Source organism: Sylvia atricapilla, chromosome 1, assembly GCF_009819655.1.
Source record: "Sylvia atricapilla isolate bSylAtr1 chromosome 1, bSylAtr1.pri, whole genome shotgun sequence".
NCBI lineage: Eukaryota > Metazoa > Chordata > Aves > Passeriformes > Sylviidae > Sylvia > Sylvia atricapilla.
The window spans coordinates 30,061,588-30,076,481 of NC_089140.1; the positions used below are offsets into that span (position 1 = coordinate 30,061,588).

A 14,894-nucleotide genomic window follows, 5' to 3' on the forward strand; every position below is an offset into this window, starting at 1 on the left:
ATTTCCCAACCTCAGCTTTTATTTCCTAATCTCTGTGACAAACATAAATAACTCTCTCTGACACCAAGAGCACTTCCATACAAAGATTTAAAGTACAATGAACCAGTATGGGAAGAGGGGGGAGAGTTTCTCTTCAAGTTCCATTTCTTTTTCGTAGAGTAATCATACAGTCATCGGTTATTAAACTACAGAAACGTGCACCTACAAAGACTTTCATGAGATTGGTTACCTGCTCAGTGATCCTCATGTGAAAGTCATGGAAGTCACTGTAGCGCCGGTACGTCTTCCACATCTCCTCACTGTTTGCGTTTCGCCGGTGGACGGTGATGGCGTACAGGGCGTATGTCTTGCCGTGGTCATTGCACACTCCTGCCACAGCATATGGGTCAGAGTCAGCATAGACTAGTAGTTTTGAAAACAAAAATAAAAAAGGAACAAACAGAAAGAAGGAAGACGAAAGGACACAAATGTGAAGTGAAGAAATGTCTGAAATGACAGACTTGAAAGACAAAAATGGACATGCAAGCAGAAAACTAACTATCCCTTTAACTTAAATACTGTACTGTACCCTCCAAAACTTACTATGTAAACTTAAATAGAGATTAAGCAGCATTTAAGTTAGAAAGGTTTCAATGACATGCAAAACATAAACAAACAGAAAAATTTGCAACTTTTAAATAGTAAATTGAACTTTAAAAAAATATTTTAACCTAAAGAACACAAGATGGGGGTGAAAGGCAACTGTGAAACCAGAAGAAATTCCAGTCTGCAAAGTAGTCCAATCACACTGCAAAAGTCTGCCCATCAAAAAAGTCTATAAATACAAGACGATTGCAAGCTGCAAGCATTCATTGTTATCGGCATCAGTAGTTTGTTATAAACTCAGCAGTAAGTTATTGACTCTAAGATAAAAAACACACCGTGCTATTTTAGTCAACTATATATACAGACGTGTGCACATATATATAAAGCATTCTCTGCATGTGCAAACACACACTGTATGGAAAAGTCAATTCATAAATGAACACATATAGCTATCTGAAATAGAAGCAAACATCTTTTTGATCTTTGTTAAATATTTAAGTCTTCTTTGATATTCCTCCCTCACAGAATTTTCCCACCACAGTTTCTTTCAAAATCTTTCATTTTATTTAGAGAATAACCTAGAACCAATATTGTTTACACTGCACACCATTTAAATTGGCAACATGTTGTATTTCTAAGTATTGAGTCAATATTCAATACCTACAGTTTTCCAGGGGCTAGAGGAAAATATTTTTAATCAAGATCTCTGAATTTTTCTATGCACCCACATTGCAGAAAACACAATTCTCCTGAGAAATCATCCTCTGTAGTACTTTTAGTCTTGATTTCTCTGAAGTATAATGCTTGTCTAAGCAGCCAGGGAGCACCTGCAGGATAGTGGCAGCTGCTGCCAATGCAAGAATTATACACTAGAAAGGTGAAGAGTGGACACAGAGCATCTTGTCTTTGCCATCCACCCTCTATAAGAAGAAGGTTGAGTGCTGAACCCCCAGGGGAACAAGCAGGCAGTCAGGAGGGTGCCAAAAGACTGCCCAGAGTGTGGAGCCAGAAACTCCCACCCAAAAATGCTGCACAAGCCCTTTATACTCTACACCCCTCTACACTCACACTGACCATTTGGCCCAGCAGCCACCAGACCGCACCCCAGGGGCACTGCTAAGTGGCATCTTTAGAGCCCTTCAGGCAGAAAAATAAAGAAGTTGTCCTGCTGCCCCTTACATCATAGCCTCTTAGTATTTATTTTGTAACCCAAGACAGCATGAATCCTGAAACACACAGAGGTAATCCGGTCTCTATATAACCCTCATGCACAGTAAAGGATAGTAACTGAGTGAGGAAAAAACCTGCCCACGGATGCAGTTTAATATTATCTTGCAATACAAACCTTACAGATCTCTTGCTGTAACTGGTGCATTATGCATTCAGAGTCAGACTGGTAGTTATCAATACATGCTGCCCTCAAGCTTATATATTTTAGAATTTATGTGGTTCTAAGTTTACCTATTTTTCTTAGGTCAGAATGATGAAACTTTTAAGTTTAATTGAGAAAAAAAGTACTACATGCCATTTTAATAAAAAAGCAGAATTTGATTCTTAACTTTTAACTTATTTTCCCCTTTCCCTGAGGACTGACTACCATGACACTTGGATTACACTGAGCCCTCACAGAGTTGAAAAAGGTTTAATTAAAATGTAAAATAGCTGAATGCTTGCTGACAGCATGCGTCCATACATAAATGCATAGATTTAAAAGCATATTGCACAGTAAAATCTATCAAAAAACTATCTTGTGAAGACCACTTCACAATTTAATTACCCAATGCAATCTCATTTAACAAGAGCATTTGCAAATAATAGCAGATTTTTTTTTGTTATTTACTCCCAAAAATGCCACCACAATAAAGACAGAAGTCACTTCCTTAAACTAAGCTAAGTCAGTAAGGAAGCACAAAGAATACAGGAAAAATATTAAACTAAGAGAATGAAACGCTCAAGAATTATATTTCTGTGACTGGAAAGAGAGACGGCTTTCAGAATTTCTTTAAATAATTGCTAAAATAAATCCTACTCAACAGTAAGTTTAATGAATGATTCTCCAGAGATAAAAGTAGTAATAATAATACCATAAGCAATAAAAATTAAATCAGTTTTTAAGTTCAGATATATAGTCTGTGACCTACAGAACAAATACTGTAAAGATTTCCCAAAAGGATTTAATGGAAAATATGAATTCAAATGCTTTATGAGGCCAAAAAGATGAGACAATCAGTATTTCAAGGGCCTGTAATATTACAAAACTCAAAATAAATGGTGGGGAAAAAAGTAAGCAGATATCATAACAGATTCACTTACCAGTATCTGAGATGTATGCATGGAGCTGAATTGTCTCATCAGCAGGGCCATTTGAAAGGTCATCTAAGGACTGAAGAGTGGGGAAATAATGTAGGAGGGAAAATGGGAAAAAAAAATAAGATCAGAAATACATCGTATTTGAGATGTGTTTTGATTAATCTATTTAATTTTCAAACTTCCAGCTCACTATACCAAAAGCTCAGTGCACTGTAACAATGCAGATGTTTGTACTACCTGGTCACCAAAGCCCTTCTTTTGCACAATATAGGGCCTTTCATTTCCCCCATCATTTTCACACATAGTTTTGTGACCATTCCTATTTAATCAAACTTATTTGCCACTTCACTTTGATATCTCAACTCTAATGGAAATACTAAAAATGGTCTTTTGCTGAGCATTGGGGAAAAAAAGACCCAAACAAATCTAGAAAATCTCCCACACAGCTGGGGAGATACAGATGTTGTCTAACAGGTCCTTTGGCTGTTACCTTCATAGCATTCTGTTTTCTTTCAAATGTCTTTACACACTACACAAATGTTACCCAGCAGTAGAAATATTACCCTGCTTTATGTAAAAAAAACCAGCCAACATTTTTCTCAGGAATATTTCGTGTCATAAAAATGAACAGGTACATCTTTAGCTGGTTAATGCTCTGTCTCCATATTTAATGACTACTAGGATCAAAAGAAACCTAATGGGTCTTTTAGAGAAGCCTTGTTTTTAGTTAAAATTAATACATCTGATTACTAAGATTTAACATAATAAAGCTCTTCAAGACCGTTGAAAGACTTGCATATGCAACTGAAAGAAATAAAGGATGGGCTATCCATTCTAATCTTAAAGTACCAAGTTAAAAAAAAAGAAGAAAAAGAAAAAAAGAAAGAAGAAAGTTGGAGCTACCTTAGTAGAATTCAGACACTGGGATCCCAGTTACTTTGTATATTTCACCCCAGATTTCTAAAATTCTCCAAAGAAACACATTCAGAATGAACATAGCTATCTGCTATCTTTTTTAATTTAACCAAGTCAGTCTAATAGTCTTACAATGGGACTTTACTAGTTAGCAGTGCCATGCCCATATAAAACTAAAGCCTCTACCTACATCAGTTCAATTTCTAAATTTCTTGTTTCCTTAAACATAAAACAATATTTGAGATTACAATCAGAAGATCGGCTGGACTTAAACATGAATTATTTAAAGACTATGCTCTTGCCCCTTCTTCACCTGAATCTTTATCAACTCCACAATATCCCATCATAATACTCTATTCTTTCCCCTAGTTCACTCCAAGGAATGGCTCTTTTCTGCCTCAACCATCTCAATCAGTCTCTGCCTAAATGTCTACTACTGAAGATGAGGAAAAAAAAATTTCTGTTATGAAGTCTAGATACCAAATAAAAGGCAGCTTAAATGTGTCTGAATAATGTGTTGCAGTAGCGAGTCTCTCCTGAATATCTTTATGATATGCTTGTAGATTTGTAGTACTAAGGTCCCAGACTGAGAAAAGGTAGAAGAAAGAAAAGCCCTTTTGGGGGAATCTGTTTTGCCACTACATGCTATAGTGCTAGAAGTTTATGTCTGTTGAACGGTAGAACAGATGAATTTATGCAAAAATATTTTGACAGCAGACATCATCTTTACCTCAAGAAACTACAAGTTACTGGATGCTGGAGAGTTATTCTGGTAAAGTATCACCGTAAGTGGGTGTTCCTTTAATTTTATGCTTGCTTTCAGTCATTGTTTGACACAGGACTCTGACTTAGTCCAGTCTTAAGCAAGTCTCTTGGACAGCCATGGCCGTGTCAGACGTGCTGCTCTATACTGCAGTGTTCAGTTTAGGAGCAGAGTATCACCTGAGATTGGCAAACAGAAGACATTTGTGGAAGCTTGGATAAAGTGCTTGATCTGAAACCTCTAGGATCTGATTATCAATAAGGAAAGGATGTGATGTTATAAGAGAAGACAAGTAACTGTCAACTGCTCAAATGTTTTGTTTGCTACAAAATACTGACATTTAAGGTAGTGCTATATTTTTTTAAAGGCATAATTATTTCTTGTTTTCCTGCTCCCCTTCACTGTCACTCAAGTTCAGAGTTCTTTGTGATTACTGAGTGGGTTTTGAGCTGACATATGCTAATGACTGCCAAAAGTTCAACCCAGCCACTTCTGTTCCCCTTCAAGGTCTTGGAACATCTGTGTAACGCTGATTTACTCAATGCAAAGCTCCCACTTTGCAAGAGTTGAAATGTGCAAGAGTTGACAACAATTTTATACTACCCAAATGTGACCCACTGATTTAATATAATAGATCATTGTATCAAGTCAAAAGGCAGAAATTCAGATATTTTTGTAAAACAACTTTTCCTCAAAACAGTTTTGAGCCTCTCTTCCAAATTCTTCGAGTGAAAGTATGAACTGCAGACAATTTATTTTATAATAGAAACTTTAGGAAACACTAAACTGCTGTGGCAAGGCACTATACAGCAACTATTAATGCAAGTAAATTAAAAGGTTGAAACCTGAACAGATAACACAACAGACAGACATTTAATATGAGCTAATATCTCTGCCATTAGATACATTTACAGGAACACAAGTTAATTAAAAACCTAAAAATATCACATCACATCACAACCCAATCTTATTTAATACATTGTCATTAGTTCCAAGTACAGAAATTCCCTGACCTTTGAAGTAACCTTTGCAAGGTCTATTTTTCTTATGTAACAGACTAACACAAGGGAGCTAAACTATGTGTACCGAAATTTACTCTGGACGTGGAATTCAGCCAGGAAAAACTAATCTACCAGTATTCAAACACCTGTAAAAGCACTGAACACCCTGAACAATATGGATGACAGAAAAGTAAAAGTAGTTTCTGCATAAAGAGAAATTTAGTTATGCATTTCTCCTATATAATAAATGTAGTATTCTATAAATACCTTGTCACCACAAAAACCATAACCAAGTCTTTGAAGAGTCCCATGCAAATACCTATTTGTACTATAACAGTGCTTGTTAAAGACTTTAGGACTTTGTAACTTAGCTTGGAAAGTCACTTGAAACAAAGCAGCAGATAACCACTAGCAAGATAAGCCATACAATGACAAATCCTCATCCATGAAACATAACTCTGGTATGTCACAACATTTTTAAAAAGAGTACTTAAAAGACATTTGAAAGACCTTTTAAAAATATTAGTCAGTTAAAAGGCTCTTGTGAAAAAATACCGCTAAATTAATTTTTTTTCTTCTGCATCTACAAGGAGTTTGCATAAATTGTATCAGCTAAACACCTCCTCTTTTCTTTACATTTCAAAATGTCAACAATAGGAAAATAACAGGAAAGAAAATCCCAGTTTAAATTAGAAAAACATCCAAAACCCGCAAAAAACTGAACCCCATAAACACCCACAATTAAACATATTTACATTAATGTTACATGTATTCCTTTAGAAAACTCATTCCTTTGCATGCAAGCATGACCAGCACCTTTCAAGAACAAACTAGAAGGGCCCAGGCATCACATAATCCAGGAAATTGCATGCAGTTGTAAATCTCTAGGTAAACCTTCATGAAACTAAAAGGTTTGGAATCATACTCTCATATGCCCAACTGTGTCTTGCATACTCAGCTACACACTGTCTGCAGAAACATGGGGAGGACATATATCTAACTTTCTAGGATTTTTCCTTTTTAAATAACCGTATTTGCATTTTTGGTTTAGATACACTAATTTGACAAAATAAAGGTTTTGACAAACTGACATAGGTCAAGAATCACTTAAAAATATAAAATTGAACTTGAAATTGGACAGATCAAAAAAAACCAAAGGCTCATGGCTGGAAAAAATCCAGATACTTTAATGTATCCAAATCAAGTTCTAATGAAAAAATAATAATCAACCAACAAAAATGTAATTAAATGCCTCATTTTGAAGTCTATTTGAATTTAACCCTTTGAGATTTCAGTTTCAAAGGATTTGTTTTCTCCTATTATTATGTAACTACAAATTTATATCTATTTAAGAAAAACAAATAGGGATAAGAAAGCATGCTTTCCATTAATTGTTTCTGTGAGAAACAATGTAAAATTTCATTAAACATGGGAAAATACAGAAAAGTAGTTTTATCTTACAGAGTAATTAATAACTTGTGTGTTTCAATTTCGTTCAAAAACGTTCAGAAATTCAACTGCTGTGAAGTAAAACCTGTAATGTACATTAAGTTAAACTATTTTATCACACTTTATCTACTGTTGAGGACAAAAAAAAAAAAAAATCCAAGCACTTACCAGATTTATGCTGCCTGTAGGAGACCCATTAAAAGATTCTGGGAGCAGTGAGGGAAAGGAAAGGAAAGAAAAGGAAAAACCAGTTTAGAAGATTTTCCCCCACTGTAGGGCCACACATAAATAAAAATGCATTCATAAAACAATACGGAAAATGAAGGAGAACTGTGGCACTGAACTAAATGCTGCTTGCAACATGCAAGTGTTTCAAATTTCCAGTAAAGACACTTAAAGATATGTATATTTATAAAGATTCTACATAAATATTTCAGATAACATTTTTTAAAGTTTATATCCCCACATGGTACTGCTTTGTCAAGGACCTAGTTTAACAGTGAAAACAATTTTCACTGGATTTGTACTTCAGTTAACAAGAAAACATTATTTTATTTGCTTTAAAAAGCTATGTATCTCCTATGTACTTTCAACTTCTATTTCCAGAGAGAAGCATAGTTATGCATTAAAAGAACCCAACATGTTGAAGAGTTTTAAATATTTTAAAGAAAAAAGTAGAATGGAAGAATTGCATATTTATTTTAGTGACAAACTAGTTACCAAGATCTGACAAGAATTTATATAAAATTGATACACTTACTACAGTGGAAACCCCATTTGAGTCCCCAAACAATTTACACACAAAAGCACAAGGAGAATTCATTTAGATAGCAGAGACACCACAGGAGTATTTCACTTCCTAAAAACACTGCGGATGAATTTCTAATTTTCATTTTAAAGCAGAGAAAAGAATGGTTCCATGAAATACCCCTCAGAGATACAGAGCTTACCTCCTTCACCATCATCTGATCCTCTGAAACTGGGATCCTTCAGCATATCCAGCTCAGCTAGCATTCGTACATACAAAACATTCTGCTTGAATGAAGGGTAGAACCTCTCATCTCGCAGCATCAACTCATACACCTTATTGAAACAAAAATGCCAACTTCAGAAATACTTATTGCACTTTCGAATTAATCAGGCTAGTTTTCAGAAATCCTACTTGAACAAGAAGTATCTCTGCATACATGTCTCTTACTCTTAATGGAAAGGTTATCAGACAATACCTAACTAGTCAGATGTGCACATCTAGGAAGGGAAGTAGCACAATAGCTGTAAATGCATCTGTCCTCTGCTCTTAATCGTTCCAATTGCAGTATAAACCTATTTGATCTTTATCCACTCCATAAAAGGTTATCTCAGTCCCTTCCTGTGGATAAACTATACATGGAGACCTGCAAACACTTAGGGCAAGAGGTGAGAAGAGGGAAAGAAGGAGAGGGAAGACACCATTTGTGACATTTCTGACAATTTCTAGTTTAGCCAATACAATACAGTCATATCTCACAAGATTTAACCACACCATCTCAATTTACCTTCACAGCCTATACAGTATATATACATATACAAAAAAATAAAATCTATACATAGCAGGAATTAATTCATAATGTTTGGATACTCAAATCAACTCTAGAATATTTTAAAGACCTTTTTTTCCATGGACCACTGTTCAAGTATTATCATCCAGTAAGAATAGCAAAAAGCCCAATCCATCCAGGTTTGCGGAAGTTAATTTCTTTTGTAACATATGGGAAATTTAAGCCCTTCAGCAGAATTCACAAGCAAGGCCCAGATTTCACAAGGTGCTTTAATTAGTCTTAAATGGGGGCCACAAGTACAACAGTGTGATTCTAAATTCTACAGTTCATATCACTAATTTGTAGCATGAATGAGAACATCACAGTAATGATCAAAAATAAAAACATTTCAGACTGGGTATGTAAGTTATTGCCAGAATATTAATCATTCAGTTTTCTTTCTAAATACATATATTAGACTTGAGTGGCAAAGTATACATATGCAGGTAATAAATATAGTGAGTTTTTCTTCAGTACTTGCTGTTTCTGAGTGCTTCACAGTGGAAGTTTGCAGAAATGGACCAGTCAAACTAATTTCTGGGAACAGCTCTAGAATTTAATATGGGTGAAGTATATTCACTTTTGAAAAAGAGAAATAAAACTGAACAAAAACTGTATGTCTTAGTCTACTCATGACATTTTTCTTAAATTGGTGCATTAACACAAATAAAAACATGATAATTCTAAACTGTGTTTCATATTTAGATTCATACAAGAAGGACACCTACTCCTTTTGTCTACTGCTTTGAAAACCATGTGCTAAAAATTGGCAAGGCAAAAGTTGACAATTTTAGCATGATTTTCATAGAACAGCAAGATGGTAACATGGGGTTTAGGGTTTAGATATTTGACTTCCTTCTTTTTCAGCTCTGTAATTATGTTTTATACTCTATAGCATTAACAGTTCTTATGAAATAAAGGATGAATTGAGTATACCTTTCTCTGAATGTCATCAAAGATTTCAGGTGTTGGATCCTCATGGTTCAGTGTTTCTGCAAGTTTTGCTACTAAGTTGTCATCAATATTAACTCTTGGAGATGCCTGTCACAGAGATCTAAATCAACTTTTGCAGCATAAAAATAAGAAAGTGCTACTTTAACAAATAAAATCCAATACAATGCTGCAACTCTCTAAGTAAACTAAATTTCTTCACAAATATCTCTGTAACTATCTAGAACATACAAAAGGAGTCAGATCCCCCTCCACCCCCAAAATGAAATTCAGAGTTTGCATTAAAACTTGAAAGTTTCCCTATTAAACACTAGGAACTGCCTCAAAAACAATTTATACATACATTTTGAAGAAGTACCTACATCAGATTTAGTCAGGCTTATAAACAGTTTTTATTTCTTTATGAAAAAGGTTTAGATTCAGAAATCAAGAACAAGCCAATTAAAAAGTCATAGGATGAAGTCTTGAAACATCTGAGGAAAGGCTAACATTTGTCAACTGCTCATTTCTGAGAGAGAGGCAATTTTTATGCAGACACAAATTCAGAACAAAGATGCTTTGTCAATTCAAGTTGATGAGTGGTTTCTTCCACAGAGGAATCCCTACTGCCTACTGAAAGATAGCCAGTGGTGATATCTGAGCAATTTATGCAGATAATTGTAGAGAGACATAGGAAGTTATTTCATCTGATAACCCAATCTTAATCCAAGTTTGGACGAATAGTTCCATTTTTTCAACAACACTTCTTAAGAGGACAGGCGAGATTGGAGGGCAGAATAAAAGGAAAGGAAAGGATGGCATATGCAGAGAGACACCTTTTTATTCTATCTTTACATTGTCTCTAGTTTGAGCATTTTAGAAAGTCAGCTTCTGAGGAACACAGTGCATCTGACAGGGCAGTCAGTGGCAATATGAGCCTGCTTGACATGAGAGAGAGAAGATACACAAGCAATAGCTTAAATGTCAACATGTAAGCAACTTGTGCTCCATAACAACCATTCCATATTAACTTAGTCATAACTATCAAAGAAGTATCAGTACAAACACCAAACTGCAGGATTAATTTACTCCTACCTTTTCTGATAAATATTGCTCATAAACTCCAAATGCAGCTGCTCTTAATAGACCCTTGGTCTGATTAGTCTGATGTTTTCCGTCTTTCTGCCGGCTTTGAAGTACCTCCAGCTGTTGCTGTGCTGTAACCCTGTATCCTTCCACTGTCATCCAGAAAAACAAATGTGCTTGGCCACCAGTTTGCTGCATGTAATCTACAAAAAAACAGACACCACATGACCTTAGTTACTGTTGAGAATCTTGAAAGAGGAATTCTCTATGATGTTGACTACATATGGAACACCAGGATCTGGTTATACATCTGGAATACTTGCCATATAGAGTCAAATAAAACAATACATACATATACATATTGGTGATATTTATGTGTATATATGTATACATATATCCATTATGGTGACAATCAGTAAAAAATCCTGAGAGCGAAGTCTAGGAATTAAGCACTGAATCTTCAAATGCACATGTAAAATGTGAATCCATCATTACTGTGTTAATATAATAGGCTTGTACAGCACGATACAAATGGACATGAAGTTCAAACTGAATTTCTAAAAAAGAGGTTCAAAGAACCACAGGACCATTTTGATTGGAAAAGATGTTCAAGACTACCAATCTAACATTCCCAAGTCCACTACTAAACCATGTTCCTAAGTACCACATCAACATGTTCTTTAAAGACCTCCAGGGATGGTGACTCAATCACTTCCCAGGGCAGCCTATCAAGCCAATGCTTCACCCTTTTAGTGAAGAAGTATTTCCTAATACCCAATCTAAACCACATCTGGCACATCTTGAGGCAATTTCTTCCCACCCTGATGCTAGCTGCCTAGGAGAAGAAAGCAGTCCTCATCTCACTACAGCCTCCTTTCCGGCAGTTGTAGAAAGTGATAAGGTCTCCCTGAGCATCCCTTTCTCCAGCCTAAGAAATCCCAGTTCCCTGGGCCACTCTTCCTAAGACTTGTGCTCCAGACCCTTCCCCAGATTCATTGCCCTTCTCTAGATATGCTCCAGCACCTCAATGTCTTTCTTGTAGTGAAGGTGTCAAAAATTCAACACAGGATTTGAGGTGTGGCCTCATTAGTGCTGAGTACAGGGGGAAAATCACGCCCTAATCCTGCTGGCCACACTATTGCTGATCCAAACCAGGATACTATTGGCCTTCTTGGTCACTTGGAGTCATTCCCGGCTCGTGTTCAGCTGCTGTCAATCAGCACCCCCAAGTGCTTTTCTGCCATGAAGTTTTCCACCCACTCTTGCCCCCAGCCTGCAGCACTGCCTGGGGTTGACACAAGTGCAGGACCTGGCACTTGGCTTTATTGAATCTCATACGCATGATCTCGGACCTTTTTCCCTCTAGAGAGCCTCCCTGCCCTCCAGCAGATGAACACTCCTGCCCAACTTAAATGTCATCTGTAAACTGACTGAGGATGTTCACTTTATGCCCAAGACAGCCTCCAACTATCCCATCATCCTGTTTGAAAACAACAGGTTCAGAGAGGTGCCTTTTTAGGTTGGCTGCCTCACCAACTGTGTGAGGAAGTATCTTCCATACGCTCCAGGAACTTCATGGACTGTTTCCATCTACTGCATTAAAAGGCCTATAGCCACCAACAAAACTGATGGATATTCTTAGTACTGACATTTAGCAATTTTAAGTATACACTCCTGTGAGTTAGTATAGTCTTTATAAATAAAACAGATCAGATAAATTGACACTTACCCATAAAAAACTGTAGTGCAACATTGTCTACCAGAATATGGTCCAGAGGGACTGTGCAAAGTTTTCCAAAGTTTGCTGCCAGTTTCACAGTATCTATTTCCTGTAAGACACAGTTCAGTGTGTTCATAGGCTTTTTTTAAAATTAACTTTTAAAACTTCTACTTAGCACAAAGCATATCAGTTAAAAAAATTCCATTACATATAATAAAGTAGCATCTCAATGACTAGCTATTTGCACTAGTAAATGAAAGTCTAGATTAGAAGGTAATGTTTTCTTAAGTATTTGCCTTCAAAACAGGCTGCAGCTATTCTGCTACACAAGCTGTATTTTAAAACTGCTGTTCATGTAATACTCTACAGGCCAAATTAACCCCAAATACCTCATCGACAGTGACAGTAGCAGAAAATTAATTAACAAGAATAAATTTCAGCATTTGATGGGCTGCAGGTCACCACAATTTAAATTCATCTCTGTCACATTTTCTTCTGCCTATATGACATTTCTTGCTATTACAGCAATGCCTTCAAGTCCAGCTATAGAATGCTGGACTAATCCTTTTAATAGTCAATACATGCAGAATATTCCATTATCTTGGAACCACATCTAGGCTAAATAAGGAGAGTCAAGAAACTAAATAAAGCCTAATAGGGTTGACCAATCAACCCTTAATTATAAAACAAGGAAAACAAACAACTAGTCATTCATTTGCAGCCTCACCCTTCTGAAACTAAAAAAGAAATTTAAACACTTACTTTTCCTGACTGCAACCTTTGAATTCTTGAATCACATACTTTAATAACATATAATAAACTGTTTATTTGATTTTTTATAGTGTTGATATCTGAAAGCAAAAACAAAGACAATTAAACAATGCAGATGAAATAAAGTCTTGGGGTTTTTTTTCAGTTTAAATACCTTGCTAATGAAAGTGAACAGGAAGAATATTTTTCTCTTCTCTTTTTCAGATTAATGGCTAACTGACTACTGTTAATACCTTAAATATTACTGAAATTCAGAACCACCAGTCAGGCAGCTTTGATTTAACAGAAATACACTTAGTTAACCAAATATTCTATACTTACAGAAGGAATCAAATACACACCAACCAACAAAACACTCACGAAAACGAAAACTCAAGTTTTATCACTTCTTATGCAATTTTTTAAAAATAAAATACTTTATATTATGCTGCATCAGAGCTCTTTTTAATTATTGCAATATTCCAGAGATCATGCTGATAAATGCATTTCGTATTTTGCAGAACAATGCAGCACTAACCATCTCCTGCTGTATCTAGAGATCGAAGATATTGCAGTTCTTCACTTGCTTTATCTTTCACTGCTTCCAACTCTCCTATATTATCACTTAATTTAATAATATTCATAAAGGCCTCATAGTTACAGTTGGAATCACGAATCTGAAACACAAAGTTTTACAGTGTAAGCAATGCAAAACAGCTGAAAGTACAAGATGTGATTTTATTTCGAGTGGATTAGCTGGGTACAGCACTGCAAAGTGGCATTTTGAAAATTCTTTGACATTTCTAAATCTTCCTTTTGGTACTGAAATTTTACATGGACTAAAACAGAAAAAGCATGCATAGTCAAAATCTATTTCACACCATCACTTTCTGTTTTCAAGAAGTACAACACAGACACATGGAAAGTCCATCAACCTCCTTAACGAAGATCTCCAAAATCCAATGCACCCTCTCCCGCTATTATCTCCTCAGCTAAGCAGGCAGAAAATGGTGAGACCACTGAAAATGTTCAGCTTTACCAGGATTCCCTGTAAATATACATGCTCCCAGAGTAATGGCTTCTTAAGATATCAAATTACAAAAATAAGTAAAACATTCTACAATGTAATCATAACCTACTGAGGGGGGAAAAAAAAGTAAATGACTCCTCTCTGGAACCCTAATTCAGATACCTTGGCAAATATTATTAAGCTATTTAAATACATACTATTTTAGTAGTACTGGCATAGAGTGAACCTGCTCTGGGGACTCAAAAGAATTTGTGCAAGTGAAGGAAGCCTGCTGTGCTGCCAAGATCACTGGAAACTGTGCTGTAACTGCAGCATGGAGATCAGGGAAAGGTTGGCAGCTTTACAACACATGCACACAGGTGCTGAGAGTTGAGTTCTAACGCTGTCTTTACCATCTGAAGCTACACCCACATCTCTTATAAATGCTCACTTTGACATGAAAATGTAATACTTGGTCTGTACCAAAGAAGTGCACTGACATGAGCGGCACTAAGCAGAATTAGTGAATACTGGGTACCATTGACCAAATTTAATGGAAAAATCTCCCTAGTAATCTGATTTTAAAAGTAATAGTACAGGCAATACTTGAACTTAAAACACTTTGTAAATTTGTGAACTTCACTGTGAAAAGTAAAGTCTGAATTAACTTCTAATTTTATATTGAAGATTTGTATTTTATTGCAACTGAATTACTACTGGACTGTAGAAATCTGGAATTAAACTTCTCTTTTCCAGAAAGTGATATTTTCATTCAAGTCTGACTTTATGTCAAACGTTC

The 14,894-nt window shown here is 35.8% G+C and overlaps 1 protein-coding gene across 7 annotated transcripts in view; it reads right to left on the reverse strand.

Moving 5' to 3' along the window:
* SNX13 (sorting nexin 13) overlaps positions 1 to 14,894 on the reverse strand; it is a 64,752-nt gene that overhangs the window by 14,101 nt on the left and 35,757 nt on the right. For 4 of the 7 annotated variants that reach the window (XR_010743509.1, XM_066318376.1, XM_066318346.1 and 1 more), the window contains exons 10-18: positions 13,625 to 13,763; positions 13,099 to 13,187; positions 12,346 to 12,445; positions 10,626 to 10,819; positions 9,537 to 9,641; positions 7,974 to 8,106; positions 7,192 to 7,229; positions 2,899 to 2,968; positions 230 to 402 (exon numbers count right to left, since the gene is read on the reverse strand). Coding sequence is in view for 6 of the 7 variants with exons in the window: in XM_066318376.1 (XP_066174473.1) it covers positions 230 to 402; positions 2,899 to 2,968; positions 7,192 to 7,229; positions 7,974 to 8,106; positions 9,537 to 9,641; positions 10,626 to 10,819; positions 12,346 to 12,445; positions 13,099 to 13,187; positions 13,625 to 13,763 (1,041 nt within the window). In the remaining variant the exon portion in view is untranslated. The remainder of the gene's footprint in view (positions 1 to 229; positions 403 to 2,898; positions 2,969 to 7,191; positions 7,230 to 7,973; positions 8,107 to 9,536; positions 9,642 to 10,625; positions 10,820 to 12,345; positions 12,446 to 13,098; positions 13,188 to 13,624; positions 13,764 to 14,894) is intronic. The other 3 variants (XM_066318354.1, XM_066318365.1, XM_066318386.1) reach the window with 3 other exon arrangements.